Here is a 24,085-nt window from a genome sequence, read left to right on the forward strand (position 1 = left end):
CTCAGAGAAATTGTTAACATCATTTAAGATCATCTGTATATTGACCATCTCAATAGCTTCTGTAAAAAATTAAATATTTTTCTCTGTATACCCTTAGTTTTCCTATTATATAATCATCAAAAGAACTGATACTAAGAATTAGTAAATTAAAAAACAGCTGATTCATGCCAACAGTTTTTCATATTAATGCTTGACATTCACAGGGTGTACAAAGCACATCGAACTTGGCATTTTAGTACGCTTTAGGTATGGAAGATCGCCATCACCTGTGTGTCGATTAGAGCAATTATCTTTCACTTTTCTTGCTCTATCATTTCTTCCTCTGTATCTTAAATGTGGGTATTCCTCCAAGATACTATTTTAGGCTTTTTCCTTTTCATTCTTCAATAATTTCAACTTTTGTGGTTGAAATGATAACTCTCATATCATTGTTAATAACTTTCAAATATACAGCTCCAGCCCTATTCCTTTCATGACACACAGGGTGCATTTTCAACAGACTCGAAAGATATCTATGTCTGCATTCACATCCTGCAATCACCTTGAACTTTTTATGTGTAAAACGCAAGACATTTTTTTCACTTTAAGTCTACTCTTACCCCTACATTTTCAAACTAAGGTAATGAAACCATCATCTTTAAGTCTACCAGTTTATAAATCTTCCATCATTTTTATGGTTCCCTCTGGTTCACCCACACATCCAAATAAAAAGCCAATTTTGTGAGTTCTACTTCCATACTCACATGCCCACTACTTTTCTCCTGGCGCAGCTCTTCATCACCAAATTCACTGCACTATTGTAACAGTCTCTTAAACTTCTGACTTAAATCTTGCCTCTCTCGTCCCTTTTTAATACTGTCAATAAAGCTTTCTTAAGCACAAGTACAAACACATCAAAAACCCATCCAAGAAAACCAGCAAAGATTTCTAACTTTAAAAATAGAATGTAAATAAACCTCTGACCGTAAGTAAACATAGAAAACTTTCTGGCTCATCTTCTCACAGCCGGTGCCCTTCTCACAGGACCAGATTATTCCTACTCCCTGAGGCTGCTGGCCAGGCACTTTGACGTTCATGTTTCCTCAGCCTACAAAGCCCTTTCCTTGCTGTTGGCCTATCAAACTCCTACACATCCTTCCAATTTTAATTACTTCAAAGGTCATGTCTTCCACAAAAGTATTGCTGACTTATCAGTTTAAATAGTTCTTTACTTTTTCATAATTGTTTGCCACTCTTACTGTACCTCTTTTATAATACTTGATTCTACCTGCACTAGAAGTTTTAATTTACATTTGTCTTCCTCACAATACTATAGTTCTTTGGGTGGGGACTGTGTTTTAGTCATCTGTGTCTAACCCATAAGATCTAGCAGAATGTACTGCAATTAGAAATCCTCCAAAATTCTTAAGCATACCATCAAAATTGAATCTGAAAGTAAATGATAAACATGAGACTACTACTGAGAAATTTATCTTTGTGGGAATTCAAGGAGCTGGCTTTTCTAGACACATCACCTGCAAATTATTGTAGTGATTGGGGAAAATAATTTGCAAAAATCATTCCCATAACACCAAACTGAAAAGACAAATGCATAAATGTAATCAATCTAACATAGTCAAATTCACACATATGGACAGTACAAAAATAGTAATTGAATGTTTAAGTGGGCTGAATATGAAAAAGTCAATCAAGTGTTTATTGAGGTTCCAAAAATAAGTAATTTAAAGAGAATTAAGGTACCAATTTCAGGGGATGTGTGGGCTACAGGGACCAAGAAATGTGTCGGTGGATTGAAGAGTCAGGCAATCTAAAAATCATCCATCAAGTGATTTCTCTGAACTCTGGGAGGGCTATTTTGAAAATGTCAAGTAATGTGAAAACAAATAATCCAATTCGAAAGTGGGCAAAAAATTTAAATAGACTTTTTTTTTCAGAGAAGATATATTAATGGCCAATAAGCACATGGAAAAGATGCTCAACATCACTAATCATCAGGGAATTGCTAACCAAAACCACAATGAGATAGCACCTCATACCCATTAGGATGGCCACTATCAACAGAAAATAACAAATGTGGAGAAATTAAAGCCCTTGTGCATTGTTGGTGGAAATGTAAAATAATATAGCCACTATGGAACACACTATGGTGGTTCCTCAAAAAATTAAAAGTAGGACTACATTTAACTGAGCAATTCTACTTCTGGGTATATTCCAGAAGTTATGAAAGCAAGGACTCGCAGAGGTATTTGTACACCCATATTCACAGCAGCATTACTTACTGATTAGGAGCTCTCTGCCTTGCTGTTATTCAGCACATTATAGTAACTTTTAATACATTAGTTATGTACCCCATTTATAATAGCCAAATCATAAGTACAGAAATATAACAAAAGAAATCAATACCAGTGAAGAGTGTCTAGTTTTCTGTGCATCTACTCCACTTACAATGAACATCACAAAGCCACATGCTTTCTATGCTTTCTTGTTATGGGACTTTGGAAATCAGCTAAAATTGGGATTAATGTTAATGTGGATAAATGGTGATTATGTGGAAAAATGTAATTATTAATAAATGCAGTTTATTATATAACATCTTTAAAAACATGGGGTAAATTAAAAAAACTGTAAATTATATTCATGAACTTACTTTCACCTTGATGCATTAGCTCTTCAAGTTTGCTTTGTAGTCTCTAGGAGGTAAAAGGAACCCTTTAATTTCCAATCCACCAAATAATTCAACTGGTATATTTTACAGGAAAAGCCAAGAAACACGAAGTTATTAGGAATGGTCCCTGTCACTCAGAAGAGAATTCTGGGGCATGTGGAAGGCACAGCTGGCAGCACTGGAAGGGACCAACACAGCCATCTTGGACCTTCCTCAGGCCCAGTGATGAGGATGAGAATTTATCCATGTTTTGAATAAGGGAATTAAATTCACAGTAGGCTATGAGAAAAGGGGTGAGTGAGAAAAAAGGACATGACATGTCTCTCCCCACAGCATGGGACACAGCCTTGAACACGTCATCTCTTGCATGAATGCACTGCCAGTGTCCACTGCTTTGCTGAATCCCAGATCCTCACATACTGATACTGCAGAGGCTGGTACTCAGTACACACGGAAGCTGACTTTAATACATCCCTTCGACCAAAAATGTGCTCTTCCTCTTGAGGTCCATTATAGGTAAATGTTAGGCAAAAAAAATCATAGAATCATCATTAACCACTCCCTTTCATTCACTCTATACTGGATTCAAATGATAAGTTCTCAAATTTGCATCCTCTTCTCTCTCCACCTCCACTGCCACACCCATCTCTGGCTCTCAAGACATTATGCTCAGTGTAAGCAGCTAGACCTGAAAGGACCAATACTGTATGATTCCACTTATCTGAGGGACCTAGAGTAATTGAATCCATGGAGTTTAAAAGTAGGTGGTGGTTTCCGGGGCCGGGCAGTAGGGAGGAACAGGGAGTAACTGTCTAACAGGTCTGCGAGAGGTGGGAAACTTTGCGGAGATGGGTAGTGGTGATGGCTGCACGGCAGTGTCAACACACCTATGTCACCGAAAGGGTAGGTTTCATGCTATGCGTATGTTACAGCAAGTAAAAGAATGAAAAAATTTTTTTCAAAAACTGATAGAACACCAAACTGTTGGTGAGAATATGGAGCAAATAAAACATCATACATTATATATAGACATAAAATGCTATAACACTTTGGAAAGAGGTCTGATAATTTTTTATAAAACTAAACCTATAGCTGTCCGGTGACCCAGCAATACACTCCTTGGAACTGACCCCAGGGAAATAAAAACATTTGCATACAAGAGTGATTACAGCAGCTTTATTTGTAATAGCCAAAAACCAAAACTCACTCAAGTGTCAATCAATACAAGAAAGGATAAACTGTGGTATATTCATACAATTGTATACTAAGGGACAAATACTGACAACCTCCAATAACAAAGATAAATCTCAAAATTGTTATGCTGAGTGCAGGAGGAATTATATAGTAATACCTGTTGAGTGATTCCATTAATATAAATGAACAGAGTAGACAAAACTAATCCATGGTGGGAAAAAAAATCAGAAGCATGGTTATCTCTGGGGTAATGGAAGTGGGAATTGACCAGGAAGGAGCATGAGAGAACTTTCTGGGGTAAAGGTAATGTTCTCTATCTTGTTAAGCACTAGGGTTACACAGGGTATGTATTGGTCAAAACAAATCAAATGGTATTTTAAGACTTGGATGTTTTGTTGTATGTAAATTTTACCTTAAAAAGGTATTGCAAAGAAATACTGAACTCTAGTCAATGACATGCATGAAAAAAATATTGAGGTAAAATGTACTATTGCCTGCAACTTACTTTGAAAGAGAACAAATTAAAATGGATTGATGAAAACTTATACATGTTATATGTCAATTATATTCCAAAGAAAAGACAGGCTAATGAATGGAGGTACAGACAGAAACATGACAAAGCAAACACAGTAAAATGTTACCTTTAGCATTATTAAGAAGGCACCATGAATATCTCCTTTCTTTTCTAACAGATAGGCAGTGACTTCATGAAGTTGATACTTCTGGGTAATCTAGGAAAAAGGAAAAGATAAGGATTTTTGTTTATGAATCTTGTTTGTGAAGTGAAAAGATCCTATTAAGGATGAAAACACCTCCATGATTATTAAAGAATTCATACCTTGGTAGTATGTTACTTCATAGTATAATATGCAAATATTTGACTTTTTGGTCTTATAATTGTGCCCTATTTTAAATTCTGACTAGACCAAGTACATTAATTTTTTTCACTTATTTATTTTAAAAATGTTACACATATAAATGAGGTATATCCACTGGAGTAGAGGGAACCATATTATGTTATTACATAAATAGTAATGCTATAACCCAGAAATTGATAAGTATAATTATACACAAAATATTTAGTGCAAAATGAAAATGAAAACAGTATACATCAACTTGTGGGATCTAAATAATAAAATTAATAAACTAGAGTTTCTAATAAGTAAAAAAGAAATACTAATTAAACTTAAATAAAAGAAAATACTGCCACAGAAAGAAACAATAGAGAAATACCAGAGAGGTTTAACAAATCCCAAATTAGTCTTTGAAAAGACTACTAAAGTAGAAGCCCTGGCTGGTGTTGCTCAGTGGATTGAGTGCTGGCCTGAGAACCAAAGGGTCGATTCCCAATCAGGGCACATGCCTGGGTTGTGGGCCAGGTCCCCTGTAGGGGGTGCATGAGAGGCAACGCCACACTGATGTTTCTCTCCTTCTCTTTCTCCCTCCCTTCTCCTCGCTTCTAAAATAAATAAATAAAATCTTTTAAAAAATTAATAATATACAGTAGCAATAATCAATAAAAAATGTCATTTCAAAAATTTCCTTTCAAATGTTAACAAAGTATAAGTACTTGGAACAAATTTTTAAAAATATGTGCAAGGACCTTATGTAAAATATCATAAAGTTATATTTTACCAAAATATAACTTATCAAAGAACATAAAAGGCATTTTAGAAAGATAACCATGTTTCTGAATGTGAAGAAAATACCATAAAATGTCAATCTTCCCTGAATTAATCTATAAATTCAATCTATTCTTTTCATCAAAATTCCAGAAAAAAATTTTTAAAGGAACCTGACAATCTGATTCTTAAATTGTTGTGGAGGAGTAAGAGGCCAATGTAGCCAAAGAATTTTAAAGAAAAAGAATGAGGAGGGAACACTCTTCTTTCAAAGAAGAAGCCTTATCTAAACCTACATTAATTACAGTGTGTGGTGTGGACATACAGAAAGACAGATAATCAAAAGAAGAGAACAGAACCCACAAACAGATCCACGTACATTTGGAAGTTTGGTGTGTGTTACAATGGCATTATAAATCAGTGAGGAAAGGACGATAAAAAGCCACATGGACCATTAGCCATCCATATGAAAAAATATATATATAAATCCCTCTCTTGATCTGTTCGTAGAAATAAATTCCAGATGAATTAAAAGCCTACATGTAAAAAGCTAACTTATAAAATTCATAAAAGAGGATATCCTTTATGCCATCAAGGTCAAAAGGAAGTCAGACTAATATACAAAAAATTAAACACTTAAGGAAAAAGACTGATAAATTAAAAAGAAGTCACTAAAAACCAAGTTAAAAGATATGCCATAGAGACTGGAAGAGGAAAGCAACATATGAAATCTGCCAAGCATTAGAGATCTAGAAACTAAACAGACCTTGTAGAAATCAGTAAGAGAAGGACAAAAACTCAGTACAAAAACATTATGAATAATTCGGTGAAAAGAAAAACCCAAAGGGTCATTAAAATGGAAACATATTCAATGTCATGAGTAATCAATGCTACCCTTGCCACTGATAAAAATTAAAAGTCTAAAAATACTAGGAATTAACAAGGATATGGAAAAACAGCAAATATCAAACACGACGAGAATAGAAACAAACAGGAAACCAGCTTCGCAATATCACTAGATCCAACCACTGTGTTGTCCAAAGAACTCCACTTCCAGGGGTACCACTTAGAGAAACCTGGTGGCTAATGTAGCATTATTTATAAGGGCAGAAGACCGGGAACAATCTGAATATCTAAGAATATGGGAATATATACACTGTGGCATATTCACTCTGTTGTTCACATGGAACATAATAATTAATAAACAATAATACAAGAATAAACTCTGTGTTTCACACACTCACAACTGTAAACCTACTTTTGCCCAGCCTTGTATATGTGAAAAGGAAACAGCGTAAATGGGAAGAATTAACTTCCCCCCTTCAGTTTGGTGGTGACCTCAGGGAAGGGAGGGAGCATGACAATTAAAAGGTGTTTTATTTCTAAAACAAAACAACAACAAATAAATGGCAGAACAAGAAATATCTGAAGCCAGTATGGCAAAATATTAATATTTATAAAATTGGCTTGGTGGGTGCCTATGTATTTGATGTTACTTCCACACATTTCTGCATATTTGAAATATTTCATAATTTAAAAAATTTTAAGTGTGGGCAGTTCAGGAGGTGGATGCAGAAAATACACATCACTGGTACATGAGTACTGATAGTAAAAGAAAGGAGATGTAACAGTAGTTTAACTTTTAAACAGGGAACATGCTAGCCTCTTATGGTAGATTAGATACATACATGTTTATGTACATTTTCATTTTCATTTGAAACAGGCGAGAATGGGGGAAGACAATAAAGGCAATGACCGAGCTAGGCTATTGAGTCTCACTGAGTAGAAGGACTATGTAACCATTAGTGCCTGCAAACAAGAGCTTGTTCTTACCTTTTCATATTTTTACTGCACTCCTTTTTATGTTTATCAGTTGGCTAGTGTGTCTGTGAAGCGTAATTAATAACAATGATGACGTATGCTGTTTCTGGCTTTACTAGAATATAAGTCACATGAAAGCAGTTTATTGTCATAGCAATGAAAAGCCTGTACTATGGAGTCTGACTATCTGGATTCCACCTCAGGTGCTACCACTTACTACCTACGAATTTAGGTAAGTAATTTAGTACGTGAATCTTCCCTTTGCTCATTTGTGAAATGGTGAATGATTAGGAAAACTACACTCTTGCTTTCTCTATGTAATTAGTCTTACCTGGATAGTTTCTTCCAGGCGGTAGCCCTCAAGGACTTGCAACGTGTCTGTAACCTGGGTTGGGCTGAACTGACACAGCAGCTCAATGAACTGCTCTGTGATGCAGGGTGATATTTGCAGCAACTCCTGATTTACATGAATACCTTCCCTGGAAACGAAAGGCAGAAGAGCAGCATAGTTTAATCATATCTATAACTAAGGTGACAGGTGAAGAGCTTGTCATCTTCAAACCAAGACTACCTTCTGGTCATGAATTAAAAATCTCACTGTGACTTAGATTATTAGGATGAACTGTATGTTACATCACAGGTACTCTGAACCAGAGGTCCCCAACCCCCAGGCTGTGGACCATACAGGTCCTGTGGCCTGTTGGGAACCAGACTGAGAGGGAAGCTCACCTGAGTTCTGCCTCCTTCCCCACTCCCTTCATGGAAAAATAGGTCACCGGTACCAAAAAGGTTGGGGACCATTGCTCTAAATCACAATATTTCCCAGTTTACATTGTATAATTAAGGAAATGATATTCAGTGGAGGCTCCAATAAATCATATCAGAAGTTATACTGTTGCTCTAACAGAACAGATCACCCAATTCGGCTGAAACAATTTGATTCATATATAGACAGATAGATATTCCATCTTCCAGGCTTGACAGCTGTCTCTCCCTTGTGGCACCAATCACACCAGGTTATAATGACTTCTGTAATTATCCATCTTCTCTAAAAGACTGTAAACTCTGTGAGGGTAGGTACCAACCTGTCTCCCCACTAATGAATTCTCAAAACCTACAACTGTGTACTTTCACCAAGCACTGATTTATTATGTGCCAAGACTATGCTAATTTTAATACTCATTAAAGTCAGCGGTGGGTATATGGCACAGCAGGTAGCTGATAAATGACTAATAAAAAGAGCTTTGATAAATGGATATAATGAGTTGTATTTATGAGCAAGAATGACAAGCAAGTCAGAAATGGATGTAAATTCACTAATGCTACAGTTTACTTATTAAAGTTTTGATTAAGCTGATGTTGCTAATCATTTCCCAGCAGACACATTATTTCCCTCACAAATGAATGCATCAAAATCTGTTCATTTGGGTGATTTACTTGGTTTGATGTGTATTCACATCTTCATTATTTGTAAAGGGTTTTGCAAATAAATGTCTGGAAAGAATCAAACACTGTGACTCATTGGCAGATGCTTACGTCTAATCTTAATTTGCTCCATAGCTTTGCATTTATAAGACATATTAACAGAAGTAGGATGTAGATAAAATATTAGCATTGCCTACAATATGGTGTAAGCATCTGAAAAGTACATCGGCTCCCCTTAATGTCCAGAAACACTGATTACCATTCCCTTTTCTCTTTTACCTAATAGTGGTTCATTGAGACACTACCTTCATCACACCTAGAGAACTATTATGTCCCTGGGTTTATCATGTGTACCCTCTATTTTCTTCATATGGACCCTTCTGACAGGATCTATTCCTAGCCATATCTGATTTTGTTGACCTAGTCCTGGTAATCTTCACACCCTGGTTTGTATTTGGTTTCCTCCATATGAGGGCAGTACAATTTACTACTTCCAATCAGTTAAGTTCAATTTCATGTACGTTTACTGGATATCTATTTATTATGTGCCAAGGCTGTGCTAATGCTGGGGAAAAATGATGAATGCAGGTCCTTGCTCTCAAAGTTTATACTGTAGTTGGCCACAAACACTTAATAGATAATTGTCAAGTGACATGGTAGAAACACTAAAGTGGTGGTTTACATAGGACATAGTGGTCACTTAACAAACTCTGGAGTCAAAGACAATTGTGAAATACAAAACAACAACAACAAAAATGGAAAACCTCAACTTTGGGATTTAGAGCCAATTTGAGAAGATACTGAATTAGCCCATTAGTGAGTACAGAAAGCCCCAAGCAGCAGAACTTCATCACCCAACTTCTGGTCAAGACTGAGCGTCATAAAGCTCTTCATATGGGAAAGATTTCCTGTGTGTAAATATAATTCCTCCTGTAACTGAAGCCTCTTACTAGTAAAAAGAAGTGCTATTTATCATCATTTACAGAAAGCATTAAGTCCTCACTTAAAGAAGAGTTTCTTGGCCTGAACTAATCCTTTCTTTTCTCTTGCTTATAACTTTCTTGTCCTACACAGTTTGTGCCAATGAAAATCTTCCATTTGGTACAGCTTCATGAGCACCTCTCTACGCACTAGATGGGATGCTCCCAATTCAAAACTGTTTAATAAAGCCAATTAAATCTTTCAGTTTACTCAGTTGAATTTTTGTTAACATGGGCAAAGGACGTAATGAACATTAAGCTAACTACATGTCTCCATGTCCTCTCACTATCATACAGTCATACACACAGATAGGATGTGTGCTGAAGGGGTTAAGAACAGGCCTCCCAAGATGTGCTACTTTGGCATGTAGATTATTTTGAGCTAAAGGCAATTGAGACCCTGAAAGCTCGAGAGAATTTTCCCTTTCCCTTAAAGAATTTAAAGTGGATGTAATCAAAACAGCCTGATACTGGCATAAAAACAGGCACATAGACCAATGGAACAGAACGGAGAGCCCAAAAATCAACCCAACTCTCTACAGTCAATTAATATTCGACAAAGGGGGCAATAACATAAAATGGAGTAAAGATAGCCTCTTTAACAAATGGTGTTATGAGAACTGAACAGCAACATGCAAAAAAAATGAAACTTGAGCACCGATTTACACCATACACCAAAATAAATTCAAGGTGGATAAAAGACTTAAATGTAAGCCATGAAACCATTAAAGTCCTAGAGGAGAACATAGGCAGGAAAATCTCAGATATTTCACATAGCAACATATTTACTGATATGTCCCCTAGAGCAAGGAATATAAAGGAAAGAATAAACAAATGGGATCTCATCAAAATAAAAAGCTTCTGTGTGGCTAAAGAAAACAGTATTAAATTAGCAAGACAACCAACTGTATGGGAAAATATATTTGCCAATGATACCTCAGACAAAGGTTTAATCTCCAAAATATACAAAGAACTTACACAACTCCACACTAAGAAGACAAATAACCCAATTAAAAAATGGGCAAAGGACTTGAACAGACACTTCTCCAAGGAGGACATACAGAAGATCCAGAGACACATGAAAAGATGCTCAATATCGCTAGCCATCAGAGAGATGCAAATTAAAACCACAATGAGATACCACTTTACACTGGTCAGAATGGCCATCATAAACAAAGCAACAAATGACAAATGTTGGAGAGGTTGTGCAGAAAAGGGGACCCTAGTTCACTGTTGGTGGGACTGCAGACTGGTACAACCATTATAGAAAACAGTATGGAATTTTCTAAGAAAAATAAAAATCGACCTGCCTTTTGACCCAGCAATTCTACTGCTAGGATTATATCCCAAGAATCCTAAAACATCAATTTGAAAGAACCTGTGTGCCACAATGTTCATAGCAGCACAATTTACAATAGCCAAGAGGTGGAAGCAACCTAGGTGCCCATCAGTAAATGAATGGATCAAAAAATTGCGGTACATATACACAATGGAATTCTATGCAGCGGAGAGAAAGAAGGAGCTACTACCCTTTGCAACAATATGGATAGAACTGGAAAGCATTATGCTGAGTGAAATAGGCCAGGTGTTGAAAGACAAATACCATATGATCTCACCTTTAACAGAAAGCTAAACAACAAAACAAACAAGCAAGCAGAATGAAAACAAAGACACTGAAATGGAGAACCAAGGTACAGTGACCAGAGGGGAGAGGGGAGGGAATTTAAGGGGAAAAAAGGGGAGGGACTTAGAGGAACAAGTACGAAGGACACAAGGACAATAACTAAGGGGGGTGGAAATGGGAGGGAGGTGGGGAGCATGGGGCAGGGTGGGCTGGGATGGGAAAAATAGAAAACTGTACTTGAAAAATAACTAAATAAAATTAAAAAAAAAAGAAAAGACACACCAAAAAAAAAAATTTAAAGTGGAGTCTTGCCCATATAAGAGTGATTACCTATTTATATGGCAGGGCAAACATCTGATTATTGCACACCTGCTCTTCTTGCCATCCTGTGAGTTGCCCACCTCCCATATGGAGCTCCAGATGCCTTGCTTTATTCCTTAGCTCATGGTGTCATATCTACCTCATTTCACCTTCTGTCTTGAACTGGTTATGTGTATAGGATCTCTGACTCATATGTGTGGGGCTCCCATACACACGTATACAATGAAATTTGGCTACTTTTATCTTGTTAATCTGTCTCATATGGACTCATTATTAGACCAGCTGAGAGAACCTAGAAGGGTAGAGGAAAACTTCTTCCTCCCCAACAGTGCATACTATTTAATGTCATGTATTTTTGTCAGTTTAGCATTATTTTTATATTTACATAGCCATGTTTGTCAATTTGCTCCTATGCCTTTAATTATGCTCCTATGCCTTAATATGTATTTAGCCATCTCCCTCAACCACTTTTTAAGATAGTTTTTCTCACTATATAAATGCTAATATGAATATTTGAATATTAGGTACTTTTTCTTTCATAGTATTTCCTTAAAATATATTTTCTAAAACAGAATCACTGGACCAAAGTACATGCATAACTTTTAAGCTCTTAATACATACAGGTAATTGCTCTTCAGGAAACAGTGGACCAAGAGGGAAGAAAACATGTTGGAAGGGGGAGTGACCACATGTGGCATGGCCTATGCACAATTAGTTCAGTACGGCTGCAGAATAAAGGGGAAAAGAGAAAAGTCAAAACAAGAAAATGAAGCTGGGTATGCCTGAATCAGATCAAGAAGGGCCTGCACACCACGAGGAGTTTAGATTTTACCTGAGTAATGGGAACTGAGAGACTCGTGAGAGGAGGGAAGGAGACATTATCATTACTTGTCTGTTTGAAAAGAGAAGTAGAATTAGGAAGGCTGGTTAGGTGACCAGCCAGAGAGACCAGGACAGAGATGCTGCGTGACTGAACCAGTGTGTGCAGACGAGAGCCGGAAGCACATGGGAATCATAGCCCTGAGGTAGATTTTTAAAAAATATTTTATTTATTTATTTTTAGAGAGAGGGGAAGGGAAGGAGAAAGAGTGGGAGAGAAACATCAATGTGTGATTGCCTCTCGTGAGTCCCCTGCTGGGAACTGGCCTGCAACCCAGGCATGTGCCCTGACTGGGAATCGAACCACGATACTCCGGTTCGCAGGCCTGCGCTCAATCCACTGAGCTACACCAGCCAGGGCTCCTGAGGTAGATTTTTGATGACTGGTTCTCTGTGGTGGAGCTGAGAAGGTGGAGTTGGAGTAGTTAAGAGAAAGTAAAAAATTCATCACCAAGATTTTTTTAAAACACTACAATTGCTTAATTACTTGTCTATTTCCTCCATTGGAATGGAAATATTACAAAGTCAGGGCTTCATCTCATTCACCATTTTACTTCCTATGTCTTTCAGTGCTTAGTATGCTGTATTTACTCAGTAAATTGTTAAATGAAATAAATGGGCAGATATGCCATTCGTTAAGAGAGAAAATAAAGGAGAAAAACAGGTTTGGATTTAAAAGTCAATCATACTTAAAAGTATGATTTTGAACCATTTTAAACTCTCACATAGTAGTTAGCAGATAATAACATCATGATAAAGAATTATGAATAAAGAAAGAAATACAAGCATGTAAGCTATTTTCTACCTATCTATCTACCTACCTCTCTATCAGGTCTGGAGATTAGGAGATGATGGTGCATTAGAGTTCAAAAGACTGAGTTCGAGCTGCTAGCAAAATAATGCACTAAGCAAAGACACAATACTTGGTGGTAAGTCTGGCCAAGTTGATAGGCACTCATTAAAGCAGAAGGTATTTTTACATGTCAAAGTTCACGAACATATATAACATTCTAGTTATTTTAACTTTGGTATATGCTATTTGAACACTGTCTCAGTATCTTAAAATGTCCCTTCAAAATTATGCACAGAAGCACCAACAGATTCAACGTAAATCCAAAGTCTAACCATTTCCGTAATCCATGTTTTGCTCCTTGGCAAAGATACTCATTCACTTAGCAATGTTCAATTTTCACTTTATCTTGATTAAAGACTTAGAAATATAATCTAGCATTTCACGTGTCTTTTTTTCCTACAGGAAAATTGTACCATATATTTTAGAGGCCTCCAGGACACTGTTAACAAAGGCTAATTTGACATTACCAAGAAAATCATACTGAGGAAAAAACTGTGAATATAAATGTACCTGCACATTCTCCTTACTTTTATGAAACTTATAGCCTCACAAAAACCATTAGCGTCCTTTTGCATTAACCTTCAAGCACTCCCACTGCACAAAAAACCTGCATCTGGATGTACATATGTCAGAACTCCTGTGAGAATTCTTGGCCAGCAGGAAGGCACACAGGGAGGGGGGGGGGGGGCTTTATGTAGCAGCTGTCCCAGAGAAGGGATTTAGAGGAAGATGCAAATCCTTTCTCTCCCAAACTCTGGCCTCAATTCAGGAAAACAATTTGCCACTGGAGGATTAAACCCCCACCTCTCTCCTCAAACCTATCTAACCTTTCTACATACAGATGTTACCAACATCTTTGTAGGTCAATTAATTCTACTGAGGACATTATTTACATAGCAAAGATAAAGAAATTGAATAAAGAAAATAGAAATACAGTATATATAAGAATTCAGCTAGATGGTTTGTTCCTTTAAAACTGCTGTTGACAAAATAAAAAGCTACCCTTTCAAAAACAGCTGAACGTCCCAGGCTCAGTGGACCAAGTGCTGGCCTGCAAACCAAAAGGTTACTGGTTCCATTCCTGGTCGGAGCACATGCCTGGGTTGCAGGCCAGGTCGCCAGTTCGGGGTGTGTGAGAGGCAGCAGATTATTTCTCCAACACATAGATGTTTCTCTCCCTCCCTCTCCCTTTCTGAAAACAAATAAAATCTTTTTTAAAAAAAGAACTCAATGAATACATGTGTATGCTAAATCAAAATTGCATAAACTATACATACACAAGAATAATTGTCCTATTAAAACTCAGGTTTGGGGGGCAAGAACAGAAAAAAGCAGTGTTCCGTTCTGACACACAAGCAGTCCCCATCTCAACGCAACTGCTTTCTTTTGTTTGCTCTGCTCTCCAGAATGCTTCCATAAGAGTTTTACGGGGAGGGAAAACCTGGATGTTTAAAAATATTCTATTGCTTAAGAAGAACGAAAAGGGAAGAATGAAAGGCAAAAATCGTCTCAAGTTGTCTGCCTGAGAAAACTGCTAGGCAGGGCTAGTCTACTTATTCTTGATGTCCTTTTGTCTCTATTGTGAGTGAAAAAGGGCTTCTGTAAGAAATCTGATTAGTTTGAGAGCCTGAAAGTAACCTCTGGGGGTGATCTGATCATAAATTCCTAGGCAGGTCCTGGTGGGCAGTCACACCCCAGGCCTATACCTTCTTCACACCTTTGAAATGCCACAGTGATCACCCCCAGGGGAGGTGTAACCACCCTCCAGGGAGCACCCAGTCCTGTTGTTGATCCTGCCATCCAATCACAGAGATTTCCCCAACTTGCTTTTTCCCTCTTTCCGGTAATCTTCCTTATAGTTTCCTCCTTATTCCCAATGTACAAAAAGACATGCAAAACCGTCATTCACCGAAGCCCTTGAGATCCTGCTTCACGGCGCCCGTTGTCAGTCTGGCTCAAATAAACTCATTAAAATTCTCCACAGGTCTGGATGTTCTTATATCAACATTAAATATATTTTTTCATACTGTACTCCCCTCGTTTCCCACTTCAGTTTTCCCAGTACCTGACAAGACTCTAACCCTTTACTTCAGGTTAATTAATAAGCATATCCATTTTTTTAAATTGTCCTAACAAGTACACCCATTTTAAAAAGCTAAACTGGGATGGGAAATCAGTCATTCAGAGCCTAATGTAAACTATTCCACACTACCTGCTGTCTTCTACCCTGGAGGTCAGTAGGTCCTAGGAAAGTATTTTTTCATCAGTGTGTATACTTCATTGTATTTATATGTTACTTGTGTATTCTCACTGTAAGAGTATCATAATACAGAAGTTGACAAAGTAATTCGAGTTTTGATTGGGCTTTTAAAAAATCTGCATACCTAGGAACAACACGACTGAGTGTGCTTATCAAGTGGAGAGCCGAGGAAGTTTGTGTGCCCTGCACCCCTGGAAAGAAGGGAGCAGAGTGGGTGGAGGCAGAGTTCAAAGGACACCAAAGACAAACTTTCTATAATGAAAACTGTGACTAAGGCTAGCTCAAGAAGCTGCTCTTCCTTGCCTAATCTGCACTCAGGCTTCTTAACTTTGGTCCTCTCCCTCAATCCAGAATTCTGGATATCACTAGTGACAGGGTTCAGGATATGCTACCCCAAAATATGGTACCTTGGCATAATGAGTACTTCAATAAAAGGATCTGAGAAGTGGGGGGTGCAGAAAGGACTCTCTAACCCTCCTCCTTCACCCCAAAGCAGATTATAAAACTTTGATGTGAGAGTGCTCTCCTTATACCTGGAGGAGATGAGCATCCTTATCCCTAAAGATGGAGCAACACTGAGAGGACTCCAAACAAACAGGCCTTGCTCAGTTTCCCCGTATATCATCCTTAGCTCATGTCCTTTGTTCCTATCACATTTTTCCATGACTTTCTACTCCTCATCTACCCTAGCAAAACACTCCGGTTTTAGTTGCTTCTTCAGGTCCTTCATAAGGAGGCTCCTGTGTCATATAAAACTTTGAGTAAATTTGTATGCTTTTCTCTTCTTTTTTTCTTAAAGATTATTTATTTATTTATTTATCTTTAGAAGGGAAGGGAAGGAGAGAGGGAGAGAAATATTAATGTATGGTTGCCTCTCGTGCGTCCCCTGCTGGGAACTGGCCTGAAACCCAGGTATGTGCCCTGCCTGGGAATCAAACCATGATCCTCTGGTTCGCAGGCCTGCGCTCAATCCACTGAGCTTCACCAGCCAGGGCTACTTTTCTCTTCTTAATCTGTCTTTTATACAGAGGTCCAGCCAAGAACCTAGAAGAAAAATATTTCTTTCTTCTGCCCCTGCCTTTAACCCTCAATGTAAATATATATAGTATTATACATACTCAATGTAAATTGAATGTGTATATGTGAGTGTGTGTGTGCATATATAATTATATATTTACATTGCAAGTTAAACAGAGTTTTATGGGTTAATCTGAGAACCATCATTTAAAATGCTTTTAATAGCCCTGGCGTATTTGGCTCAGTTGGTTGGAGCATTGTCCCTTAACTCAAGGGTTGCAGGTTTGATTCCCAGGCATGGCACATGCTTAGGTTGCGGGTTTGATCCCTGGTCCAGGAACATATGGAAAGGCAACCAATTGATGCTTCTCTCTTTCCCTTCTTCTCTGAGAGCCACGAAAAAAAAATGTCCTCTGGTGAGGAAGAATGTGTGACAAGTTAATTTAGAGTAATTATCTGGGTTAGGGTTAATTCAGGTAGAGAAAGCATACTGAGTAAATGTAAATTTATTTGTGGTTTACTAGTGAACACAACAACTTTGACAGTACTCTTAAAGAGACTTACCTAATTAACCTCTTTCAGATTTAGGTGTAGGTAATAACAGCAAGATTTTTCATGGAAGACCCCTGAAACTCTTGTGATATGATGTGTTTATTACTGTGAAGTTTAAGTTATGAAGTTATTAAAAAATCAGCACAAATGACTGTATATTTATATTACCTAATACTAGTATTTTTTTTATTTAAAAAAGGTAAGAATTGGTCACCAATGGTTTCTATACATTTGTTTCATGTAAGAAAAGGCCAAGTTCAAAGCTGAACCCTTTATTTCCTTCCAGCTTGAGCATCTCCAGGTAGTATGGTTGGAGAAAAGAACTTGGTTAAAATAAACGATCTAGGAGCAGAGGAGTCAAACCTAGGAGAACATGTCTGACACTGGAGGAAACATGGGAGAGGACACAGAAGGAATTACAGGCACTCGGCCTCCCGAGAAAGGCTGGGAACTGAGGCACAGTGCCTCCTTCTTCCACTAGCTCAGCCCTCGGGCCTTCTCTCAGTCTCTTCCGCAGCTCCTTCCATCCTTTTCCCAGCCCTCTTCCTTCCCTCTTAATCCCCAACTCCAATTCTGTGACATCTCCATCAGTGAATTCTAGGAGTAGACCAGGGCTCCAACTGGCTCTCAGAGAAATACAAATGGTGAACAGAAATTTTTGGAAAAAAATCTAGCTTCAGTAATATTCTGAGAACAGGAACTAAGACAAATACTTTGAAAAGGTCTTGAACTGGGTGGGGTGCAGGAGAAAATGTGTTCAGACTGCTTTTATAAACATCTGAACATGACTCTAAATTCAAATGTGGCAGAGACGGCTCAAGGTTTAAAATGACTGGGATTTCAAAGAAAAATTGTTGCAATCAACCAAATCACTGGTATTTTGATATTTAAAAATAGCACAGAATATTGGAATGAGCAAAACTGATATAATCACTTAAGTAAATGGCTATTTTCAATGGCTGGTGTACATTATAATGCAACTTAAAGGTTTATATGTCTGAGATGAAAGCTGTTGCACCCTCAACTATTACACTTAAGCCAGCGATGCTTAACTGTAGGTGAACATCGAAAATATCCCCACCCACAGTGACTCTGTGGGGTTGGGCCCAAGCATCTATATATTTCTAACTTTGTTAGGTAAACACTTCTGGTCAAGAATGACCATCTCAGAGTGTTCAATTTTACTGCCCTCAACTCCCGATGTATTCCATGTAGTCACACAAACTGTTAAGATCTCACATGAGAGCTGCTTTGCTTACAAAGCCATTACTAATTTCATCATCTCCTTGGGCTAGTTTTTATCTGATGAGTACCAATAAGTAGCACTTAAAAAACACTCAAACTTTCCTTCTTACACTGCCAGGAACAGTTATTTAAAACTAAATACTTCAAATGAGACTTGAAAGGTAAGACATTTAGAGATGGGCTGCGACCAGGTGCACACTTTGAGAAGTAAAACCATTCATCTGCAGCCTGGAGTGAGGAGCAGGAAGGAGTGAAGCTAGCTGGTTATCCAGTCTTCTCGAAACATCCTCATGGAATGACTGCATTATTTTGTTTGAATTATTTTCTTAACTCACCATGTATGTTTATGTTCAAATGAAAAGTATTCCCTTAAGATATATTTTCAAATTATATATTTTGGTATAATCTATATAACTGCTACTCCCACTAATATTAAAAATCAGGGGTTCAGCATACTATTTGGATCCTGTGGACCAGTTTCTTAACTTCAATGTATTTTCTTTGATTTCTAATCCGTGTATTATGAACAACTAAAATGATCAACATACCTTGGGTCTAGAAGACTCCGCAAAAATTTGAAAAGCAAAACCTGGTTCTGGTTAGAAAAACAATAAAAAAATATTAAAACAAATTCTTCAAACTATGCCATGGTAAAGAATGATTCTAAAACGTCCCTTAAAAGTGCACACATGCATATGATTATTCCCATTCAGCCCTCTGCAGATCTAAGAAAACTTTAGAATCATTTGGAGATGATTTCCTCTCAGTAATTCTAATCACTGTCACATATTCATTACAAACACAAAAACAAGCAAAAACAAAAAAAGCCCTCTTCCAAGACACATCCCAGAGCAGATCCAACACAAGGATGCTCGGAATGGCTGGTGCTATGAGCTGCCCAGCTCAGAGTGAATTCTGGCTGTACTGGCGGGTTCACACGGCCTCACCTGGTCCTTCCTGTGACAGTGGCCTACTGTGAGATGGGTAGGTCGGGTGAGAGTTGGGGGCCCATATAACAACCACCACCAGAAAAGCTCATGAACTCCCCAGTATAATCAACCCCAGAAGAGACAGCAAACTGCAACATGTTAGCAATTAATATGCCATGAAATCTGGGTTCTGTTTCCTCCATTTGTGAGCTATGTGACTTTGTGTAAGTCACTGACTTAACAATTCAGTTTACTTATTTAAAAAAGAATAGCCGTATCTTCTCTGCCCTGTGCACAGGGTAGAGATGAAAATTAACTAAGATAAACCCTAGAAAACTATATAAATATAAATGCTCCTAAGTTCTGAAGAAAGCTAAACAAGAATTATTATAGTTTAGTTTTTCTTCACTTTTTTGACATATTCAAACTTCACCTATTAAAAAGTAGGGAACTCTCAAAACTGAAAAAAATTCACGTCATTTAGAATATGACATGTTTAGTATATTTATCGGTCTTTGATTTTTGTTACCTTTTCCCTGGCCTATCACTTTGCTTTATTTTATATGACTTTCCTTCTGGTTATAACTTAATACTCTGGGTTATTTGTCATTTCAAGAATTCTGAAAACAGTAGATCAAATAGGCATATTTCTTGTCATCAGAAGTAAAGGTACTCTATAAAATGTGTGTGGGATATTGTCTTGCACAATCAGTAAAGCTCCGCAATTAAAAAATGCTTTATTTCTTTAAAAGCAACAGTTGACAATCAAATAGCCACCTTTAAAAAAATTCATGACATTTTCAGCTTTTATATAATTGCCTAATGAATGACATTACATATATTCATTTTACCTGGCCTCTCTGCCTCTAAATATCTTTAGAGACTATGGGAAAAAGAAAGTCCTGCAATGGGTAATCTTACCTTTTAAACAACAATAACAACACTATAGGTGAGAAGATTCACCAGGATTGCTTTCCTTTGTTTTTTACTTACTGACTTTTTTAAGAGAAAGAGAAGAAGGGAGAGAGAGAGGGAGGGAAGAGGGGAGAGAGACAGAAACATCAATTTGTTGTTCCCCTTATTTACACATTCACTGCTTGCTTCCTGTGTGTGCCCTGACCAAAGGTTGAACCAGCAAGCTTGGCCTATGGGGACGAAGCTGTAACCAACTAAGCTACTCAACCAGGGCAGAACTGCTGACTTTTAAAGGGGGTAAGAAGCTCTGTGGGTGGAAAATAGTTTTCGAACTGGCTTCCTGTGTCTCCCTCACTAGAATGGACTGGAGGACTCTCCATGTACTTCCTCAGTATTCTGTGCTGGGCTCTATTACCATTTAAGTCAAACTATTCTACAATTGTCCTCTGGCTTGTCTTCCTCTTTTAACACAGGGATACATTTATATATTTTTTTATCTTCAGCACTTAAGGTATCTGGCTCACAGAAGGTACATTAAAAAAAGAAACAAAAAAACCTGTATATAAACTCTAGTTCCTATAGTAAAAGAAAATGGGGGGTGGGTAGGGAACAGATCTTCTGCGTCTTACAATTTCTAGAACAGGGACAGGTTACAGTCCCCAAAGTGTTCATGTGATATTAATGTTTGTTATGCCCGAGGGAGGACATCCACATTCCCAGATGCAGAGGTCATCACACAACTGCTCCTGAAACACACCTGTGTGGAAACTACTATTAAATGGCAACTATCAATTGAAGAAATTACTACATCAAAAGTTCTTAGGTAGATATTGAATAATTGTCTCCCCACTAGATGTTTCTTCCCAGTACACATTTGCAATATTTACCTGAAGCTTTTCAATGACTATTTCAATCTGTTCAGAAAAGTGAGTGGCAACCAGCTCTGCAGCTTTGCAAGGCTTCAGAGACACCAATTCCTAGAGCAAAAGGAAAAGATAAAAATCTTTTTGTTGAATTTTTAATGTTAATTTAAATAGAATCCCCCATAGATGTGAAGCATGATCACCTGCCTAAACATTTCTGTGAGCTTCTATATATGTATTTCAGGAGACCTTGATGTAAGGCCTCAATTTAAAGGCACATTGTAAATAAGCAAAATTAAAAATGTGCCATGTAAAAAATCAGATCATGATATAAAAGGCAATTCAGAATTCTTAGAAAATGAAAGCACTAGACTCTGGCTGGTGTAGCTCAGTGAATTGAGCGTGGGCCTTCAAACCAAAAGATTGCTGTTCAATTCCCAATCAGGTCACATGCCTGGGTTGCAGGCCAGTTCCCAGCAGGGGACACACGAGAGGCAACCATACATTGATATTTCTCTCCTTCTCTCATTCCCTCCTTCTCTCCTTCCCTTCACCTCTAAAGATAAATAAATAAAATCTTTAAAAAAATGAAAGCACTAAAATCTGGACTTAGGCAATGATATCTGCAAGATGAACAGAAGGAACAAAAACTCTTCAAATTCCCTGTCTGTGAATTTTACCCTTGAGTTTAAAGTATTAACTTGAAGGGGAAAAAAGGCATAGTTGCAATTTCTTAAGAATTCCAAAACTTCTGAGGACTGATAGATTTTGAAACTGTAAGCATCTGAAGAAATCAACCTAAGGTCATTAAGCCAAAAATGAGACTAAGACAAATGGCTGTCAATTAACCACTGTTAATACCTGCTGCTGTCAAATCTAAGACTTCTAGTTCGCCCTCACCCTAAACTGTCCTAGACACTGCGGGCTATATTCTTCTTCTCTGAACTCTCTTTTCACTTGGTTTCAGTGACCTACTATTCTACCCTTATAACTGCACGTTACATGGCTAAAAGGCGAAAACCAACTACAGGTCATACACATAGTATACTGTCAAATAAAAAGTATACAAGTTAGTGTGACTGCAATATTCATGATATATCTAATAATTTTGTGTTAGTATTTACATAATAATAAATGAGCTGACACAAATAAGTGTAGTTTATACTACTATTATATAACACATCTCAAAACAGAGAAGGCACAACCAATCAATATCACAAATAAAAAAAGGGATATTACTACTGATCTGGTAGGTTGGAACAGGTAGGTGAGGGGGAAGGATTAAGGCTCTATACATAGTGATCTTTAAGTATATGTGAACTGTTTATGTTTTAAGCTAGGTTCTTTATTTACTGTCTAAATGTGTTTTGATTAATTTTAAAAAAATTAAAAAAGAGAGTTAACCTAAAAAAATTTTTAATTTAGATAAAATGAATAAATTTCTAGAAAAATATAACTTAATAAACTGATATAAGTAATAGAAAACATGCATTGAAGAGCCAAAAATCTTTCCATATGGAAATCTTCAGACTCAAATAGATTCACCTATAACTTCCAGTAACCATTTAAGGAAGAAAAATGCCAATATTAATTAACCTCTTACAGAGAATTAAAAAAAGGAAACTTCTTCAGCTCATTGTATGAGGCTAGCAAAATCTTGATATCTAAATGCAATTTAATAAAGGAAAGGAATATTATAGATCTTGATTATGAACATTGATACAAACATCCTAAATAAAAACAAAATTCAAGAGTACATAAAAAGGATTGTATATCAGGATCAAGTTGCATTTATCCACAGAATTTAAGGCTGGTTTAATATCAATATTTACCACAAAAATTGGATAAGGGAGAAAAGGTGATAAAGTTTTTCATGAAAAAACTATTAAGATACTAGAAATAGAAGACTTCCATAAAGTCCTTAGAGTCAACACTGTACTTATATTGGAAGTAAAAAAATATTAATAGCATTGTTATGCCAAAAATATAAAGTTGTGACAGTAAACCTAACAAAGGATGGAAAATCTCTACAGAGAAAATTACAAAGCTTCATAGAAAAATATTAACTAAAAGATCATATCATATGGTCATAGACTGAAAGATTCAATATTATAAAGATGTCAATTATATTCAAAATGACTGACGGGCTTGTTGTAATCCCTGTCAAAATCGTAAGAGTGAAAAAACTTTTCTTGGTGGAATTTGACAAGCTGATTCCACAGTGTATTTGAAAGTATAAAAGGCCAAGAATAACCAATACTCTTTTAAAGATATCAAGGCTTATTATAAAGCAACAATATTTAAAATGCTTTTGAGCTACTGCTGCAGAGACAAGACAATACACCAAGGAAACAGAAGAGGGCCCAGAAAAACAGACCAAACGTATAAACCCTTGATGTACTTATGACGAAGTAGCACGGCTGAGCAATGGGGAAGGGCACCCTTTAAAATAACCATGCTGGGAAAATCGGGCACCCTTATTTTAAAAAATTAGTTGGACCCCCACCTCACCCCTTATACAAAACTCTTTTCAGGTGAACCTAAGACTTAAAGATAAAATAAACAAAACAAAACAAAAGCTTTTAGACAAAAATATGGAGGACTTCTCCTTCACTGTAGAAGGAAAAAATTATTTTGACTACTTAAAAAAAAGAACTTTTCTTAAGAAGAATCATAGAAAGAAAGTCATAGAGGGCAGAGGATATTCACAACACGTATCACTGAAAAATACTACCATGCAGGATACATAAAGAACTTCTACAAATCATTAAGTACAGGAGACATTCTAACAGAAAAATGGGCAAGACTTGAACAGACACATTACATAAAGGACATTTAAATGGCCAATAAACATGAAAAGTCTATCGATCTCATTATTAATGAAGGATATGTAAATTTAAAACATTAAACTATCATTACA

General features: G+C 37.0%; 1 protein-coding gene across 3 annotated transcripts in view; it reads right to left on the bottom strand.

Annotated features, from left to right (window-relative positions):
- VPS8 (VPS8 subunit of CORVET complex) overlaps nucleotides 1–24,085 on the bottom strand; it is a 250,078-nt gene that overhangs the window by 94,455 nt on the left and 131,538 nt on the right. For all 3 annotated transcript variants that reach the window (XM_053657638.1, XM_053657637.1, XM_053657639.1), the window contains exons 33-37: nucleotides 21,190–21,279; nucleotides 19,007–19,053; nucleotides 7,634–7,781; nucleotides 4,501–4,590; nucleotides 2,648–2,690 (exon numbers count right to left, since the gene is read on the bottom strand). In XM_053657638.1, coding sequence (XP_053513613.1) covers nucleotides 2,648–2,690; nucleotides 4,501–4,590; nucleotides 7,634–7,781; nucleotides 19,007–19,053; nucleotides 21,190–21,279 — 418 coding nt within the window. The remainder of the gene's footprint in view (nucleotides 1–2,647; nucleotides 2,691–4,500; nucleotides 4,591–7,633; nucleotides 7,782–19,006; nucleotides 19,054–21,189; nucleotides 21,280–24,085) is intronic.

This window comes from Artibeus jamaicensis, unplaced genomic scaffold (genome assembly GCF_021234435.1).
Source record: "Artibeus jamaicensis isolate MK-2021 breed Jamaican fruit bat unplaced genomic scaffold, CSHL_Jam_final scaffold_474, whole genome shotgun sequence".
Taxonomy (NCBI): Eukaryota; Metazoa; Chordata; class Mammalia; order Chiroptera; family Phyllostomidae; genus Artibeus; species Artibeus jamaicensis.